The sequence below is a fragment of the Gracilinanus agilis genome, chromosome 3 (assembly GCF_016433145.1).
Source record: "Gracilinanus agilis isolate LMUSP501 chromosome 3, AgileGrace, whole genome shotgun sequence".
NCBI classification, from domain to species: domain Eukaryota; kingdom Metazoa; phylum Chordata; class Mammalia; order Didelphimorphia; family Didelphidae; genus Gracilinanus; species Gracilinanus agilis.
The window spans coordinates 243,028,898-243,049,991 of NC_058132.1; the positions used below are offsets into that span (position 1 = coordinate 243,028,898).

The 21,094-nt window shown below is 35.9% G+C and overlaps 1 protein-coding gene across 1 annotated transcript in view; it reads left to right on the plus strand.

The window, feature by feature from the left end:
- The window catches only part of PDE11A (phosphodiesterase 11A), a 532,399-nt gene that overhangs the window by 228,760 nt on the left and 282,545 nt on the right, over positions 1-21,094 (plus strand). Inside the window, exon 3 of the mRNA XM_044669081.1 lies at positions 18,182-18,271. Coding sequence (XP_044525016.1) covers positions 18,182-18,271 — 90 coding nt within the window. The remainder of the gene's footprint in view (positions 1-18,181; positions 18,272-21,094) is intronic.

Below are 21,094 nucleotides of genomic sequence, written 5' to 3' on the forward strand. Positions count from 1 at the left end.
TAAAATTGATTTCAGACAATATCCATTTTTCATGATTTACAAAATCTATAATTCCATAAATAGTGTACAGCAAATAAAATTCCTAAAGCTTAAACTTTTTTAACCTGAATCTTATTCTACTGTGTCAGATGGTGGTATAAGGATATTGTATAGTATAAAACAAATCATGGATTCATTAATACCAAACTCACCACTGTCAGCTATTGCAGAAATTCCAGCACAAAATGTATCTAATACTTTTATTTTCTCACTAAGATACGTCATTGACTTTGACTTCTTGGGATTAGAGCTGAAAGGACTTCACTATGCTTTCAGGGTATTATTGCAGCAGAAAACTTGAGCTTTAAAGGCAAACAATGAAAATACCCAATGACTATATGGAGAGCTCTTTACAATGTTAAGGTGATCAAGAATGGTACCACTTAGTGGGATACCAACTATTCCACAAACTTGCATGCATCAGGCTTCTCTGTTTTTTTCTTCTGTATATTGCTGCAAATATGCACATTTGTCAATGTAATGCAAATGCTTGAAGTTATGAAAGTTGAATATTGCATGTCCTTCCTTATAATTTCTATCCTTAATTCCTTTTATCATATTCTCTCTCTCTCTCATTTGTTTGTTTGTTTGTTTGTTACATTAATTCTCAGGCACTTTTCTCTTTCCCTCTCCTTCCTGTCCTAGAGAAGGCATTATTTGACATATATGAATAAAGTATATATAAATATAATATTTAAATTTATATTATATAACTATATCTAGCTTATTCTTTACTATGAACTGATTCATCCATTTTGGAGAACAATCTGGAATTATGCCCAAAAAGTTATAAAACTGTATATAGCTTTGAACAAGCAATTATTAACTATTAGGTCTGTTTCCTAAAGTGATCAAAGAAAAAAAAGAACCTATCTATTCTAATTATAGCAGCTCTCTTTGTGGTGTCAAAGAATTGGAAATTTGGGGATGCCTATCATTTGAGGAATCACTAAAAAAGTTGTGGCATGATTGTGGTAGAATACTACTGCACTGTAAGAAAAGATGAGCAGATTAATTTTTTAAAAACATAAAAAGACCAAATGAAATTATGAAGAGTGAAATGAGCAGAAGCAAGAGAACATTATATAGGTCTCTTTTTAAAAATTTTCCTCTTTGAAGGGAAATGTTCAGTGTTTCTTCTGTTATTCCATACTTTCTTTGTATTTATTTGACCCAACAAGGCCTATAAAAAGTTATCTTTCATGTGAAAGAATTAAAGCATTATTTTTTGTCTGACAGTAACTCTTAGTTTTGTTCTTTTTTTACTAATTTCCAAGAAATTTTAAGACCAACCTCAGACTACAGGAAGATATCATTTTGAATTCCATCATTTATAGTCCATCCATTACTCAGTATTTGTCTGTCTCTCTCCATCTTTGTGACGTCCTTTCCTGTAATCTCTTTCCTCTAAGTGTAGAGAGAAGAATAACAAAGGTCATTTTCATGTACATCTTTTGAATACAATCAAACTATTCACATATTAAGAGTCAAGAATAAAATCAATAAAAATCAGCAGAGAGAATAAAAGTGAAGTTAGGATGTACAATTGAGGTAGTTCTTTTTGACCTACTTGGTCAAAAACACCAAAAAGTTAGAAATGGATAAAAGGACAGAAATTGTCACAAATTAATACTGTTTTTTTAAGAAAGGAAAGCTTAAACAATAGAAGTTAATCACTATGATGAAGAGACCAAAAGATCCTCGAGGCAGTCTCAGCACATACTTGGAAAATAGAAAGATATTCTCAAGGGCAACACTAGCTTAGAATATAAGCTTGTGTGTGTGTGTGTGTGTGTGTGTGTGTGTGTGTGTGTGTGCAAAATATGACAGAAGAAGGATTGCCTATTATGAGCAATGTTGCCTCATAAAACAGTGAATAGTAATAGAAGGAAAAAGCAAGTTTTCATAAAATGATAACAGGAAGAAGTTGAACCCAGGCCCCCCTGCCTTCAAAATCAGAGAAATGCATATCAAGAAAAGAAGGCAGACCAGGCATGTAATTAAAATAAGCAATAATTCATGGACATCCAAAAATTATTAATAGATCTAGATCCCAAAGAAGGCACCTATCATCTTGGGAGATCTTTTATGGAAGATTTACAGAAGGATATTGACAAAAGTGATACAGAATGAGAAGACAGATAGGTTGTGTACTGTATCATTAGAGGAAGTAACCACACCACCTACAGTGGCATCACAGATCTATCAAAGTATATAGATGTCAAATGTCTATGGAAAATGACCAACAGGAAGCCATTAACAATTAAGTACAATGAAAAGAAGTCATAAGTTTGATGCAGGTGTCTTGATGTTTTAAATGATAGGAAATCTGGTTTAAAAGAACACTGGATTTCAAAACAGCAGATCTGTGTTCAGATAGATTCACAAATCTTTTTAGCTATGTGACCTTTGACAACTCATTTTATGCCTCTGAGCCTCAGTTTCCTCATTTGTAAATGAGGTGTTTGGACTAAGTTACTTCTAAGTTCCCTTGCAAAACCATTAAATCTTATGATTGTATGATATTCTAAGGCATGTCTGTGTCCATAATTTGCAACATAGTTTTATCTTTGAGTGTGAAGAAAAAAAGGCATAATGTGAACCTACACCAATTTAGATGTGAAAGAGTGGGAAGAAGACCAGATTAAGTGACTATAGGTCAAGTCTCCTAAGTCAACGAGCATTTATTAAAGTATTAAATTAAGGGTCATGCACTGTACAAAACTCTGGGAATACAAATACAAGAAGAAAGAAAGACTGTTCCTACCTTCAAGGAGTTTATATTCTGATGGAGGAAGATAGCCTAATACATACCTAAAAGGATTGAGGTGGGAGAGGGAGAAAAGGTAGAAAGGGGATGTGTGAGGTTGGAGGGGTGGAAGACATGGTGGAGAAAGTCTGGAGAGTTAGGAATGGAACCAAGAGACGAATCAGGATAGGGTAGGTCTAGGCATTTTTCTTAAAATAGAACTTCTGGGAAATCAACCAATTAGAAGAAGGGGCCACAGGAGCAAAGTGTATCTCCATTGTGAAGGCCAGTGGTGAACAAACTCCCAGAGTGAAAAGGCTTCTGTGACATTATGAAGAAAGCTGTGATTGGCAAGAATAGAGTCCAGAGGGCAAAGAATTTTACAGATATTAACTGTTTTGATCCTTACAACAGTACTATAAAGTTGTTGCTGCTGTTATCCTAATATAGAGAGAGGAAACTAAGGAATTGAATTAAGTGACTTATCCAGGAACTGTAAGTTACAGCCAAAGGCAATATTCAAACTCTGGTCTTCAAGTCCTGAATTCTATCCACTATTGCCCAGTTACCTTCTAAAGTTCTTAGTAGTTAAACATTTTCTCTGATATTTTACTTGTTCTACTAATTTCCTATATTCCCTTTTCATAGATAGGGGAAAGCTAAATGACATCTCAATCCCTAAAACAATCTCCAATTGTGAATTATTGAAATCTGATTAAATTTTTTTTTGCAATGACAGCAAGTCTGCACAATAACAATAATCAGAGGTAACGTTTCTATAGTGCCTACTATGTGCCAGGCACTCTGCTAAGGAGCTTACAAGTATTATCTCATTTGATCCTCCATATGACCCTGGGAAGTAAGTGCTATTATTATAATCACACTCTATAGATGAGAAAACTGAGGCAAAAGGAGATTAAGTAACCAGATCTTCCTGTCTCCAGGTCTAGCACTCTATCCATGGAGCCACATATCTTGCCTATGTTAACCACAATCTATCTTTTTCCTGTTTTGGAGATATAAGATATTTACCCATCTCCAGTCCTTTTTTACATTTTATGGTAACATAGCATTTTAAATAAGGAGAAGAAAGGGAAGGGAATAAATGTTTATGAAAAGCCTCATATGTATCGAGCACTATGCTAAGTGTTTTTAAATAATTATTATTTCACTTGATCCTAACAACAACCTTTGAAGTAGATGTTATTATTATTCCTATTTCACAGATGAAGGAACTGAGGTAAAGAGATTAAATGACTTGCTCAGGGTCACACAACTAGTAAGTGTCTGATTTCAAATTTGAACTCAGGTTTTCCTGACTCTAAGTCTCCATTGTGCCACCAAGTTATATGGGGAAAAAAAGATAATGAGGAGCAATGGACAAATTCATTGGCATGAGTGAAAAGCAATACTAATAGTAAGGTGAGACAGACCTTACATTTAGGTGGCCTCAACAAGAATTGAGAAGCCCCATGAATAGAACTGATAGCTCCCCAAGTTGGGTTTACTTATTTCCCAAGGGGTGGAACCATGACTCTGAGGAATGGCCCTGACCCCACACAGAAGCTGTGGGCCCAGAAGGAGAGCTGACCATGTCGTAGTCTATGAAAATCTGACATTGTTTCCATTATCCATCTTTCAAGTTGAAGGAGGTGGAGCCCCACTCACCATCACTGATGGGAGGCATTGGTGTTCAGACTGTGTTTATTAGCCGCCTTTTCATGAATTTCCAAGGCTAAAGTGACTTTAGCACACTGTTGAATGGTTTTGAGTTTGCCTCCCTTTCTGTGTGGGATGCTGTAGGGATTAATTAGCCAGTGTGTGTGAAGCGTTTTCAAGCTGAAAACTACTGCACAAGGATGCTAAGTCTTATTCGTTTCTTAGTCATTAAAGCTGTTTGGACATTTTTGTTGTTTTTTAACATCAGAAACCAGATGGTAGTAGCTGAATTGCATTTATTCCATGTTAGAGAAAGAATAGGTTCAAATAAGTCATTCCTTAAAAATACCTATTACACTAGAACAGATTTTAAAAACCAACACTGTGAGTGTTCTTTTATTGGGAGTTCCTTGTTATCCATTATTGCCCATATCCAAGTATTTGTCTGCTCCTCCTGCCAGACTCCTTTAGAAAGGCTACAAATCTTGCTGCTGAATACCTGTCCAAAAGTGTTCAATTCCAACAATATTGAATTGTGGTTTTACTGAAGGATTCAGGACAGATTCATCTCTTTATAAATGAAGACCTTCTCCTTGACAAGAAGCCAAGAATAAAGGGTACTGACTAGAAGGAATGATCAAGGGAGCTATGTTGATCCCTAGTGATTATTAAGAACAGGATAGATATTTATGTTTTGAAAGGCTCAGGTGAGTCCTCCCTGGAGAGCAGAAGAAATACAAGATTATTTGAGGTTATCACCTCCAGTCCTGTGACTCAGTATGACAAGTGAGCAAAATCTGTGAGAAAAAAAAATATTCTCTCAACTGTGTCACTAGTGAAGAATAGTTCTAGGCATGGGTGAAGTCAGCAAAAGCCTTTGTGATGTGATTTTTACAGGAGCCAAAATGCTCATTGATCCCAAAACATGTCTCCCTATAGATAGAGGTGTGCCTTTTCCCTCCTAGAGACTCACCTTTTGTCAAGAACTTAAGTTTTAGGAGTTTGATGGAAGGTGAGGCAGTTACAGCTGAAAGTGTGTGGAAGGCAAATTTGGAAGTAGTAGGAGTACACTAGTCAACAGTCTGGGGTCAATTGCCTTCCAAAGCACTCTTATGGTGATGTTTGGGGGTAGGTATATTTCCAGAATCAAGTTGTCACTGGTAATCATCATCATTCTGTAGAGGATGAATCTTTTGAAATGTCATTGGGGTTTTGATCAAGAAAAACAAAGTAAAATAGTTTCAGAGACTCAGTAACATCTCTGGTCATTAAAATTGTGTGCCTTTCTTGCCTGTTGTTTAGCTCTCTTTTGGTTTTATCCATGGGATTCAACCAAAATCTCAAACTTTGCAAAAGTTAGGATCTAGAGAAGGATCATAGATTTAGAAACAGAAATTCTTCCTGAAACCTCTGTTTGGAGGAGGGGCTCAGACCAGTCATCCTTCATTCTCAGGGGATAGCCACCATTCCTTCTACCACCACTATTTCCCTTATCCATTGCAACTTCCTTTTATATATTATTTCCTCCCATTAGAATGTAAGCTCTTTGAGGGAAGAGAGTTTTTCTTTTTAATTGAATTTGTATCCCCAGTACTTAGAAGAGTACCTGGTGCTTATTGTTGTTATTGACCAGGGAGGATCATTTAGCCCAACCTCATCATTTTAGAGATAAGGTAACTGACATGTAGAGGGGAAAAATATTCTGACCAGGGTCATACAACTAGTGTCTGAAGTAGGATGTGAACCAAGGTCTTCCTAATTCCATAGACCTACATGACTCCTTTCTTTGATATTCTGTAAAGTTTTTTTTATCAGATTAAAGTTATCACAGTAGCAAAAAAAAAACTAGTTAGAAAAATGTCTAAAAATCTCAGTCCTAATTTAAAATTTGATGTCTCTCTTAACTCTACTTTCTCTACCTCTAAAGCAAAATTTAGATGCAAAAAATATAATTCCTGCTATTGAGCTTGTCCTAGGAGGGAGTGGGAGGAAGAAAAAGGTTTCTTGGACATTCTCTCTGGTCTTATCTGTGTGTTGAGAAAGTGATTGGGAAATATAATCTTAATCAGAGATAGCCATTAAATGAATCGTTTGTGATTAGGGCACTATGAATCATAGTAGATAAAGGGATGTGCCTAAAATCAAGAAGATTTGAGTTAAAGTCAAGTCTCACTAGCTGTGTGACATTGGGCAAAGGACTTAACCTCTTTCTGCTTTGATTTTCTCAGCCGTAAAATGGGAATAATTATAGCAGCTGCCTCTTAAAGTTGTCATGAAGATAAATGAAATACTATTGATGAAGTGCCCAGCATAGTGTCTGGCACATAGTAGGTACCTAATAAGTGCTTGAAAAAAATTATGATGTCATATCTGAGAAGAAAAGAAGAGATACTTTTCCTAGTTAATTAAATAATACATACTTAGTTCTCTCTCTGTCCAAACCAGCTAGGGTCCCAATTAAAGAGATCTATATTTTCAGTGCTAGCTGCCACTACACTATTTATATTTCCTGAATCATTATATTCCCAGATGACCATAAGGAAAAACCCTGTTTCTTTCCCTCCTTTATCTGCTCCCTTAAAAAATAACAGAAAATCTTCAGTGTTTTAAAGTTTTATTTTTATAGTATTTTATTTTTCTCCAATTATATGTAAACATAGTTTTTTAACATTCATTAAAAAATTTTGCACTCCTTCCCATTCCCATTCCCTGTTTCCTTCCCAAGCCAAAGAAGGAGGAGGAAAAGGAGGAAATGGAAGTGGAGGAGGAGAAGAGAAAAATATAATGTTTAGTCTGCATTCAGACTCCATGAGTTCTTTCTCTGAAGGCAGATGGCATTTTTCTTCATAAGTCTCTGGGATTGTCTTGGATCACAATATTGCTGAGAATAAAACAAGGCCATTCACAGTTGTTCATCCAAAAATATTGCTATTATTTTGTAAAATGTTCTTCTGGTTATGTTCACTTCGCTTTGCACTAGTTCATGTAAGTCTTTCCAGGTTTTTCTGAAATCATCCTTTTCATCATTTCTTACAGCATGATAGTATTCCATTATAATTATACAACACAACTTGTTCAGCCATTCCTCAATTTATGGGCATCCTGTCAAAATCCAGTTCTTTGCTACCACAAAAAGAGCTGCAATAAATATTTTTGTTTAAATAGGCGTCCGTTCCCCCTCTTCCCCACCCCCACCCCCACCTCGCTCCCTTTTAAAAATCTCTTTGGGATACAATCCTACTAGTGGTATTGCTGGATATAAAGGTATGCATAGTTTATGGCCCTTTAGGCATAGTTCCAAATTGCTCCTCAGAATAGTTGGATCAGATAACAATTCCACCATCAGTGCATTAGTGTCCCATTTTTTCCATATCTCCTCCAATATTTATCATTTTCCTTTTCTTCCATATTGGCCAATCTGAGTTTTTAAGATTTATTGCAAAAGATTATAAAGAAAACATAGAAGAGGGAAGGAGAGTATAATCAGAACTCTAAGAAGAGGGGGCAGCTGGATGGCTCAGTGGATTGAGAGCCAGGTCTAGAGACAGGAGGTCCTAGGTTTAAATCTGATCTCAGACACTTCCTAGCTGTGTGACCCTGGGCAAGTCACTTAACTCCCATTGCCTAGCCCTTACAACTCTTCTGCCTTGGAGCCAATATTGACTCCAGTACAGAAGGTAAGGGTTTTAAAAAAAAGAACTCTAAAAAGGTAAGACCTTCTATGTATTTATCACTATTCCTTCTATTGACTGCTGGGGTCAAATTCTGCCCTTCTTAGCTTCCTCTTCTCTCTGTCATGACTCTCTTCTTCTAGGTCTTTCCATTAATACTATCTCATTTCAATCTTTCTTTCTGTGGATTTGGCTAATAAGATTGTGGTATCTAAGCTTTCATGAACTAGCTTTTCATTTGCTTATGAACTTGGGACTCTAGGTCCTAAATAAATTATTTTCCTCTTACATTTACCCCGTTTAGAGGAATCTGTCCCATAGAATAACTCATCCTAGTCTTCTAGATATATCCTTGGGAAATATTTTATCTTATAATTCCTTCCTTTCTGCTACTCACCATTGCTCTCCCCCAACTTCAAGGAGAGAAAAGACTGATATTCTAAATTATAGTCCTTCAATTTTCCAAGCCCCACATTAAAAAAAAGTCTATCTTAGGTTTTGACTCTTCAAATTTCAGCTATCCATGGATCAGAACCAGAACTGCCTTTTTTAAAAAACAGGTCCTATCTCACTAAATATGGTTCAGTGCTACTGAGCCAACCACATCTTAATCCACCCCAATCCCCATGCTTATGGCTCTAAAACATCCACCACTGAATCGCCACACATTTTCTTTTCCTCCTTTGGCCATAATGACACACTGTAGACCACAAGAGTTCTTTTCCAAGGCATTAGAAAGAAAGAGTTTTTGGTGCCCACAAACTATTCATAGAGGTAGAAAAAAAGTTACCACTATATCAAGTAAATCTTCTATGGAGGATGGATGGAAAGTCATGGACAAAAATCCCTTATAATTAAGGAGGCATGGATTGGTTGTGATCCCTATACCATTAGCAGCCATTCCCATATATACATATAAGGTCATAAATCCATTGAAGTATAATAAAAAAAAGTTCTATACAATGGTCAGATAGGAAGGCACATAGTTTTATTAAGATATCCTGACTAGTTAATATTTCTTTAGGTTTACGTACTTACCACAACTCTTCCTTAAAGTTCCAGAGTATTCAATTCCACTTGAAACCTGAAGAATTATCTTGTGCCCTAGAATACACTTTACCAATTTGGCATTAGGCTAATAGACATTTTAGACAAAGACTGTCTGTAAGAAAGGCAATCTAGATGAATTTTCAGCCTTGAGAGAAAGCTACACCTTCGGAAATACTCTCAGATGTGTTATTTATGAAGCCTGAAGCTTCTACATTTATATTAAGGGGTGTTTGTGTGTGCATGTGTGTGTACTGGTGTATTTCCACATGACTGTGCATTTTTGTTTGTAATTATGTATTTAAAACATGCAGTTTGTGAGATCTGCACCTTGTAGGGGATGGATCTGGAAACAGTTCTAGGCCAGAGTCAAAATAATGAATGATGATAGAGACAGGAAAACTATCTTCCCATCATATACAACATAAGTAATGCTGTGGAATGGCTTGTAACCATTCCATATTTACAAATATTGCACATCCTCATATAACATGAGTAATTGTAATATAGCAACCCCCCATCAAAAAAAAGAACAAATAATGAAATGCCTCCCTTATGGCTCCCTAAAGGATACCCTGGGCCTTGCTTATACTCTATGAACATTCTAGAATTCCAACTATCCCACCTGCAATGTTCATTTAATACAATCTAGGTGTGAGAGCTATACTGTTCTCTGTCTTTGCAGTATTGAAACCAGCTAGTTCCTTTCTGTTTGCTAAAACCCTGGCCATGGTGCTGACTACTTATCTGATAAAAATTGTATAGCCAATGTCACCATTCCTACTCAAAAGCTCTCAATAGCTCCCTTTTGCTCATGGGGATTAAACTCAAGTGCCTTAGTATTGCATTTCAAAAACCTGTCTTTAACCTTTCTGATCGGCTTTATTTCATATCAACGCTTTTCATGAACCCTATGTTTCAGATTAAGTGAACTATTATGATGAGGATTGGAACACTTACATCAAGAGGTAACTGAAATTCTAACTTCCCTGTAGGGAGGCTAGAGCAAATAAGATCCATATTTTTTGACTGAGATGCTTCATAGTGAATCACTAATTACTTTGCTGCCTCTGTGCACTTGTACAGGTTAGTCACTAAGCTCAAAATCAACCAATCAATCAATAAGAAGTTATTAAGCACTTGTAATTGCCAGTCACCCTGTTATATAGTGGGAATACAATGGCTAAAAAAATGAAATACCTCTTACTCTCTAGGGGCTCTACCTCTGCTTATTGAAATCTCTTCTTCCTTCAGGGTCAGTTCAAGTGTCACATCTTTACCCCCAGGTCAAAATAATTTCTCCCTTCTCAGATTTGTTCTAAAATACTTTTCATGACTGTTATTTTGTTCATATCACATTCTGTCTTGTAATTAACCATTTTGAATATATGCTGAACCTTCTTTCTTTCCATAAATTGATAAATTTCTTCAGGACAGGGACTATATAATTTTTATCTCGGTATCCCCACTTATAAGAACAGCACCTTATACATAGTGGGCCACTGCATAAGAGTTTGTCAAATTAATTGAATCCAATTAAAAGCAGTGATAATGTCCTTGACCACACTGTATTCCCCACATTGTCACTCAGTGCTGGCTTGGTACCCATTGAATATGTATTGAATTGAACATTTTAAAGTTCAGTGAGTAGGATGTCAAATGCTGCCATTCACTTTTGTGGGAGACTGTTTAAGAAGCACTAATTTAGGCAGAGAAATGTTCTTTTGCCTTTTAAATTTTGCATAATTGCTTCTCTTTAGTGGCCCTTTGTTTTTCATTCCCATGGAAGAATAAAAGCAACTAGGCTTACACGGTGGAATAGCAGATTTGTTGTTCACAAAGAAGAATCCAAGAAGACTTGGGTTCCAATTTGCCCTCTTCCACTAACTAACCAAATGCATGTAGATGATGAGGACCCACTCTCTGCATCTCTGGACCAATTTATTGCAATTGTTTTAGGATCTTAGAGATTTCTACAGAAAATAGCCCAAATTCTAAAAAATAATGGACCTTTTAAAAAATCATGGGATCATTTTAACTGACTAAATAGAAAGTGCTTAACTTGAGACCCAGAAGTGAGAGAGGGTGGTGAGAGAGGGAATTTAGGAGGATACATCTGGAATGTAATATACAATCAAACTCTCTAGTAAGTTAGAACATGACATCAGAGAGTCATTTCTTTGGGTGAGATGCTTTTGAGGCCATGGAAAGAAGAGAAAGGTATTGATAATTATGGTAAAGGCACTGCCTTACTCTTATTATGCCTATATCTTAGTCACTCATTATATCAGATGATGATATGTTTAAGGCTAGGCAGAACCACAATGGACTTAAACATTTCCCCTGGAAGACACCATGTTTTATATCAACTCTTAATCTTATTGTGTTAGTGACATTTCATATGAAGAATAATTTTCCATGTACACATCAAACTCTATCTTACTGTCACTCTGCTTGGATCTATTTTATTTATTTGCAAAGCATAGCTAAGCCATGAGTGTAGAACTGAGTCAGAAGTTTTGCTAGAATCAATTAAGTCAGTATAAATGCTATAGCACTTTTGGAGGAACTTGGTCACTAATCACTGAAATGATAATGAATTGCTTTTGGGTTTGGAGGGCATTCCCCTTTTCCTCCTTTCATGATATATTGATGTTTTGTGAGTGTTTATAAATCTCTTCAGTCAGACAAGATGTGAAGGTTTTATGGAAATCAAACAAGTTGACTTGTATTTCGATGTGTCACTAGTGTTCTCATCTTCTGGTAATAAAGATGTTCTTCCTTCTGTTAAGAAAGATGGAATTAAGCTGCTGAAGTGCTTTCCTAGTAATTACTCACCATAAAGCATTAGAACTAATAAATATTGATTTGATTCAGACCAGCCTATTTCTAGTTTTGTAGAGAAGCTGGAGTCTCAGTCATCTTTCTTAATGTTAACAATACAGTGTCTGATCCACTCAAATTTTCATTGTATTTAATTCTTGAAGCAATATGATGATGGGTTACCATCATCATCATCATTATTTATGTATTCTTCTCATCTTTTTTTTAAACCTTACCTTCTATCTTAGAATCAATATTGTGTATTGATTCCAAAGCAGAAGAGTGTTAATGGTGAGACAAAGAGGATTAAGTAACTTGCCTAGGGTCACATAACTAGGAAATATCCAAGGCCATATTTGAACTGAAGACCTCCTGTCTCTAGGGCTGACTCTCTTCCACTGAGCCATCTAGCTGACCCCCTTCTCACAGATTGAAATGATCCTGGCACAAATTGCTGTGCTAATATGATTCCTTCCTACTCCATGTTCTACAGACCACTCTGCAAGGAGAAAAAATAACTGTATTTCATAATTGAATAACGGTTCTTCAAAATGAAAGACCTAATCTTTTTCTCATTGTAGACCTTTAGCTTTATGTCAGTTCAGTAGGCTCATCATCTGGAGCATTCTCAGCAAAACTCTAGTAGCAGATAGCACAAGAGTAATATGGCGGCTAGATGACAGTGTGTAAAGGGCTGGTCTTATAGCCAGGAAGACTTGGGGTCAAATCCAGGTTACTAACTTACTAACCCTGTGACAAATCATTTAATCACTGCCTCAGTTTCCTCAATTGTAAAATTAGAATCAAAATGGTACCTTTCTCACAGGGCTGTCAAGAATATTAAGTGAGATAATATCTGTGAAGTACCTAGCATAGTACTTGGCATATAGTAGAAGCTTAACAAATATTTCTTGCCTCCCTCTCTCCTGAATTATATCACTTCTCCCTGGCCACCACTGCACTATATATGTTGTCTACCCATATTATATCATAAGCTCCTTTGGTGCAGGTGTTGTCTTCTCTTTTGCTTTTGAATCCCAGCTCTTAGTATTTGGCATTGAGTAAGTACTTCATAAGTGTGATGCTTTCATTTATTCATTCATTAAATTGCATCTTAGTACTTTTTGGTACTCTCTATTTTTGGTACTCTTTGCTAACTTCTTTACTTGTGTTTAGAGAATTTTTTTTTGAGTGATACAAGCTGGAGGTGTTTTGTGTAAAGTACACAAACGTGCAATTGTCATATATTTGAAGGCATTTCTAGTTTCTCATCCTTTTGGAATAGACATATGATATCTTCTGATAAGAAAGGTGGGGTTAGGCTTATTTTTTAGAGGGAGCTAGTAAATTGCTTTACTAGCAATTAATTGCTTCAACACGAACTATTTGAGCCAGTACTTTTTATTTTTTTCCGTGTCATTCATTTTTATTGTAAAACAAATAACCCCAAACCAAAACCTAAACAAACTAAAGTGAAAATTTTCATGGTTTGATCTGCATTCTGATTCCAACAGTTTTTTTTCTTGGAAGTGGACAGCATTCTTTGTCATAAGTCCCTCAGAATTTTCCTGGATCATTGTATTGTTGAAAGTATCTAAGACTATTGCAGTTGATTATACCACAATATTGTTGTTACTGTGTACAGTGTTTTCCTGGTTCTGCTTTTTTTACTCTGCATCAGTTCATGTCAGTGATTCCCAAAGTGGGTGCTACCGCCCCCTGGTGGGTGCTGCAGCAATCCAGGGAGGCGGTGATGGCCACAGGTGCATTTATCTTTCCTATTAATTTCTATTAAAATTTAAAAAAATTAATTTCCAGGGGGGCTAAGTAATATTTTTTCTGGAAAGGGAGCAGTAGGCCAAAGAAGTCTGGGTCTTTCCATCTCTTTCTGAAATCATCCTATTCATCATTCCTTACAGCACAATAGTATTCCATCACCATCATATACCACAGTTTGTGCAGCCATTCCTCAATGGATGGACATCCTTTCAATTTCCTATTCTTTGCCACCACAAAAAGAGCAGCTACATATATTTTTGTAAAAGTAGGTCTTTTCTCCTTTTTTTAAATCTCTTCGAGATACAGACTTAATAGTGGTATTACTAGATCAAAGGGTATGCATTGTTTTATAGCCCTTTGGGCATAATTCCAAATTCTCCCCCCTTCCCCAGAATGGTTGGATCAGTTCACAGTTGAGTCAATACTTTTGTCTCTAGTCTGGATCCACTACTTTCCAGTGTTGCAGAAGGGCTAGAGTTTGTCATCTCACCTGACACAACTGTCCTTTCACAATAATGCTATATCATAATAATGGTACATAATCTTTAAATCTATTCAGCTTGTGTTTTGTTGTACTTGACTTCCTATAATCATATAAATGACCAGAGATTTTTCCCTCACCCACCTTCTTTAGCAGTTCTATATTACCATTTAATTTCTTTACTGTTTATCTCAATAACTTCCCCTCCCCCAACAACAATCAATTTTTGACTGATATTGAATTGGTTCATTTGTTACACTTTTGCATCTGAATAATTTTTAATATTTTGAGGTCTCTTTTGTATATTTCTTTTTTCTTGCTTTTAATTAGGTGACATTGTTTTCATATATTCTGCTGTATATACCAGACATCTATTTATGTAATATTCCAATGATATCTAAAGGTCTTCAGTAGCTTTCTCAAGCTGTTTCTGCCATGATAATGTTTGACACTTGTCCTGGAGGGTATTCCTTGATAGGTCAATCTTTCCTTCTATGACTCTTACAGTCATTGCTACCAAATATATCAGTTATGTGCACATCTTAAAATGTCTTTAAACTAAAGAATAATATTCATGGTAGTCATAGGACATACTAGTATTTTAATATTGTTCTAAAATGGTATATTTGTTCTATTTGTTGTATTCAGTCTGTCAAATTTTCTAGCATTTTAGTCTAACTATATCCATCTTCTTCACAAAATCATTCGAGATTTGCTTGCTGTTTTCCTCATCTATTTCATTATCACATCTAATTCCTAGAGTTTTCATTAAAGAAAGTATTTTCAATGATCTGAAGTTCTTTGATTTTTCCCTTGTTAGGTTTTTAGAAGTTCCTCAATTTTATCTCTTATAATCTAATCTAAGCTTAGAAGTTCAGTTTAGTTTTGTTTTGTTTTTAACAATTTCCTTGTGCTGCACAGTAACCCACTGCTGTACGACTGAGCTGAGGGTGCCATTTTCTAAAAGCAATATTATACCCTTGGCTGTAGCTAGTGAAATGTTTCCAGTTTTGTTCCAAGATTGCACTGACACATATTAAAAGAATTCATCTCTTTCAGTTAATTTTATAAACACTCATGGTGTGCTAGATCTAGAGGTCATAGCCATCTGCATTTCCAGCAGGTGCAATATTGGTATATTTTTGTATTTCAATAGATGGTGACTTCTTTTGTTACCAGAAGACAAAGGAGCACTAGTGACTATGCAAAGGTTGATCATCATGACAGTTTTGAGTAAGGAGATCTTGCAATTTGACAACCTTTTTTCTCAGGAAGCAGTGGGGTCATACTGAATTGGATGCTAATCCAATCAATGGTATTATTCAAATAAGTGGTAGACCAGTGGACCAATTTGTCCAGAGTTTCAGGGTTTTATGTGAAAACTTTTTTTAAAATTTTTTATTTTTAGAAAAATTTTACATGGTTACATAATTCATGTTTTTACTTTACCCTTTCCCCCCCTCAAATACGCCCCCCTCTGTAGCTAACTCGCATTTCCACTGGTTTTAACATGTGTGGTCAGTCAAGACTTATTTACATATTATTGATAGTTACATTGGTGTGTTCTTTTTGGGTCTACATCCCCAATCATGTCCACATCTACCCATGTGTTCAAGCAGTTGTTTTTCTTCTGTGTTTCCACTCCTGTAGTTCTTCCTCTGAATGTGGATAGCGTTCTTTTCCATAAATCCCTCAGAGCTGCCTTGGGTCATTGCATTGCTGCTAGTACAGACGTCCATTACATTCAATTTTACCACAGTGTATCAGTCTCTGTGCACAATGTTTTTCTGGCTCTGCACCTTTCACTCTGCATCAATTCCTGGAGGTCTTTCTAGTTCACATGGAATTCCTCCAGTTTATTATTCCTTTTAGCACAATAGTATTCCATCACCAACATATACCACAATTTGTTCAGCCATTCCCCAATTGAAGGGCATACCCTTGCTTTCCAGTTTTTTGCCACCACAAAGAGCACAGCTTTAAATATTTTTGTGCAAGTCTGTTTATCTATGATCTCTTTGGGGTACAATCCCAGCAATGGTATAGCTGGATCAAAGGGCAGGCATTCTTTTATCGCTCTTTGGGCATAGTTCCAAATTGCCATCCAGAATGGTTGGATCAGTTCACAGCTCTACCAGAAGTGCATTAACATCCCAATTTTGCCACATCCCCTCCAATATTCATTACTCTCCCCTGCTATCATTTTAGCCAATCTGCTAGGTGTGAGGTGAAAACTTTTTAAAAGTAATAAAATAATAGTTACCACATGTTACACTTTAAGGTTCATAAAACATTTTACATTTATTATCTCACTAGATCCTCACAATAACCCTGTGAAGTAGGTAGTACTATTCTCCCCATTTTACAGCTGAGGTAAGTAACGTCGAGAAAATCTAAGTGACTTGTCCAGGTTTTTTTAGGTGGTAAATGACCAGGTCAGGATTCAAACTCTGGTCTTCCTAACTATATCTAGTGTTCTCTCCAGTACACCAAAAGTTCTTTGACAAATTGACAAAACTATAACCATTTCTAATGATGAACCATCTGACAATGCCAAGAAATATAGTGATAAGAAATTTCTTTTTTGGATTTCAGTAGCTATGGAAGCTAATAAAGGAAGAATAGAGTGGCAGAAGCAGTTGCAAGCCCAGGCTATACTGAAGTTGCTCCCCTGAACAGCAGTGGAGGTTAGGCTGAAGGCCAGTGGTGTAGGGAGGTACTTCTATTTCTAGGGTTTTGAGGCTCAGGATTCTGGATTGTCTCCATTGGGATCTAAGAGAAGATGATGGTACTCAAGTGCTTTTCATTGTTTCCCTTGATAGTATTTTTCTTGTTTTTCGATACCATTTAGTTCTATTTTCTTCTGACTATTTTTAATGGGTACTCTAAGTCTTTGTGAAAGGAATGAATCAATCAATCAGCCAACTAATAAGTGTTTATTAAGTGTTTATTGTGTATTTAGCACTGTGTTGGTCATCAAGAATACAAGACAAAATGAAAAAATCCTTTCCTCAAGGAGTATACATTCTATTTCAGGAGACAACATGTACTCATATAAATATACACAAAATTATGCAAAATGGTAGAAGATAATTTTGGTAGGGAGGCATGAGCAGCTGACAGAGATCAGAATGAGATTGGAGCTTAGTGTCGAGATTAAGTAATTACTTTTCCCAGTTCTCCTGAAGAAAATTCCCCAACTTAACTTAGAAGCCTACAAAGTCTTCCACACCTTCTCCCAATCTACATTTTGTGGAGAGAAGTTTCTTAAACCACAGAAAACTAACCTACGAGGGCCCAGAGTTCCTTTTGTTCTCTTTTTCCCTTTTCCCTTTCTTCTAGATAGACTGAGAATATAACAGAATTACAGAATGGGGATGGTGGAATACATTATCTATTAATGGTGTCCTTGGGGCAGAAGTATATAATGGTTGCATATGCTCAATCAATTGGCTTAAGAAATAATTATTAATTGTTCATGGACTATTGTGAGTTCTTTATGAGTTTCCCACATCTTCCATGGGACAAATAATGCATTTATTACCTTGAGTGCTTGTTTATAAATCTGTGGGACCTTTTAAACCATATAGGTGGAGTCCTTGGCATCAGATATACTTAGATATTTTGTAAAATATACTACCAGCCCAAAAGAAACTAGCATTTTAAGGTATTTCCCCGAAGAATTAGAACAGACTCATAGAAGCCCAGCAACAGGGGTGTGAGGTACATGAGTCATAGTTGTAAATGCCTTTAACTCAGAGAACAGACAACTTTTTGTAAAATTAAAAAAAGTTATCCAACAAAGATTATTTTATTAAGACAGTATAACCTATAACTGCATATACTAGACATGTTGTGGAAAAAAGAAGCTATCTGAATAAAATTAACTTGGTAGAATTAGCATAGTAAATCTCTAACTTTTCTCTGTGCCAGGTTATGCAGATGTATCTCCCATTTTGTGGGATTGCCATATCTAATGCTCAACTATTTGCTGCCTCAAGGAAGGAGTATGACAGAAGCAGGGTAAGTAGAAAACAGAACTATTGACAAGTCTCACATCTCTCTTTCCTTCAAGTTCTTATGAGTAATTTCATCTTTAAAAAATAGCAGATGATCTTTGGATGGGCCAAGAATATTTTACTTCAAAATAATTTATGTATAATCCTTCAAGTATGTGGTTGATAATACCCTTCAGGCTGGAACAGAGATGGATACAAATAAATGGATTTGATGTTACTTCCTGATGGTGCCAATTTCATGCTTTCATTTCATAGGGAAAATTAATTTGAAATCCATGCTGTAAAAAGGAGTTGCATTCTTGCAGGCTTATCAGTTTATAATGGAAATAAAATCTGAAAATTTCATAGTACATTCAGAGAGCTCCAGGCTTTTGACCAACATGATCTAACTAGACCTCAAAGATTTTTCTTTTTATTGGACTTTTTTTCTTTGCTGGGAGAACACTCTTAAATTTCACAAATGTGTGTCATACTTGAGGCAAATAGGTCTACATTTTGAAGATTTACAAGTGGATAAATTGGGACAAAGAAATTAAACAACATTTTTTAGATCATTTGGGAGTCATTCATTGTGTCATCAGAGAGATTAGATGAACTTTGGAACTAGTATGATATAATAGGGATAGATTTAGAGTCAAAATGTTAGATTCTAAGCCTTACTCTGTCTTTTATCAGATAAACTTGGACAAGTCACTTCTGTGGACTTGAATCTATTCCTTTATTTAAAAAAATAGAAAGAGATTTGGACCGTATGCTTTTTAAAGTCCCTTCCATTCCTCAACCTATGATATAATTTTTTTAAGCCCATACATCTTCTGTCTTTGTATCTGTCTTTTCTTCTGTCCAAGTACTGATTATAAGGCAGAAGACTGGTAAGGGTTAAGCAAGTGAGGTTACATGACTTGCCCAGGGTCACAGCTAGGAAATGTCTGAATGCAGATTTGAACCTAAGTCTTCCCCACTTCAGGAATTGTGCTCTATCCACTGTGACACATAGCTACCTCTATGAATTATTTTAACTGAATTGATTAATTATGTCTGTCAAACAGTTCATCATTTTAGTCCAAGAACCAGTTGGCATATATTTTCATTGAATTAATTATCTATTTGATAGCACTGACAGAACTGATTGACTATTTTTTCGTAAGTGGAGACAACCATAGATGCAAGGGCAGTCCCATAAGTTCCAAAGCACAATGAACCTCAAGAAAGTCTTTCTTTCCATTATAAAGTAGAGTTGTGGCTTAAAACTTCAAAAATCAACTGGAACCAAACCAGAACCATTTTTTCCCCTTCAGAACAAAACAAAAGGCAACTACAAATTTTTAAGAGGGTCTTTACTGTCATTACTATTATTGTTAGAAAATAATGAAATGATGTGTTAATAACACTTAAAAAAACAAACCAATATATGAGTCAGGATCAGTATATGTTCAAAATACTCATACATTCTCAGCATTCTTTGTATGAAAAGAATATGTAAACTACCAGTGATATGATAACTGAGGCACTTACATGATCCTGAATCTCCAATTCCTGTTTAGACAGGAAAATAGATTAATATATTCTAAAAAGATTTTAAAAGGAAGCTTTTCAAAATATATTGCATTCAAATAAGTTTCTTGTTTCTTCCTCAGTTAAACTAAAAATTAAATTAATCAGAAAACCCCATTCCACATAAACTCTGCTTAATTAGGGACTTGATCTAAATTGAATGAATTGAAAAATAAATCAATTTAATATTGCAACACTTGAAGAAAATGCCTACGGATTCTTGCTATTTTTGCCTGTCTCTACTGCTTATACTACATTATCTCATTCTCACCACCAAGAGAACCTTTTGCAAAAATTGTCTTTGCTATAATCATAACATGGAAGAGTTAGCAGCTATCTGTAGGTGTGATTTGAGGGACACCTAACCAACCCTAAATATCTCCCCTACTAACCTGCCAGAGTAACTGAAATTGAACTATTAGAAAATCATTCCTTTGGGTTTGTTGTTGTCCTTTAGTCATTTTCAAACATGTCAATGACTTTGTGATTTCATTTGAAGTTTGATTTTTTTTTGCAAAGAGACTAAAGTGGTTTGCTTTCCCTTCTCCAGCTCATTTTACAAATGAGAAACTAAGGCAAATAAGGTTAAGTGACTTGCCTAGTCACTTAAACAACTAGTAAGTATCTGAGGTCAAATCTGAATTCAGGACATCCTGACTACAGGTCCAGTGCTCTATCCACTGAGCCACTTTGCTGCTCTCTTCCTTTGGGTTAAAGCGGTGATGGGCAAACTTTTTAAAGAGGGGCCCAAAGGCAAGGAAATGCTTATCTGTCAGTCTGTTTCTAGTGGGGCTGGAGAGAACATTTCAGGGGGCTGCATCTGGCCTGCAGGCTGTAGTTTGCCCATCACTGGGTTAAGGCATTGAATATCTAAGAGTCCTGATTTTAAAATGCAAACATGCCTGGAAGAATAACAAAATAATTAATTAATGCTTCAATACTGATAGCTTTTTAGCTATCATTTTAGAAAACAAAGATTTAATACATAATAAAATGGACTGAAAAAAAAGATCAAATTTTACAGAAGGGAAGAAAAGATAGATTTGGAACTTGGAGAAGGCAAAATTTAATATATTATTACCTGTTCTTGCTCTCTGAAAGCACTGGGCATGGGAATGAGGAGGGATCTTTAAGACAGGAGGAGAGTTGTTGTGGTTTGCTTCCCAAGACAGATTTGAGGACATGGGCTGGACTTGTGATTTCATTGCTATATGGAGCGCTCCAATGAGAAAACTCCCTCAGTAGTGCAAGCTAGCAGTTTTTATGTGATTTA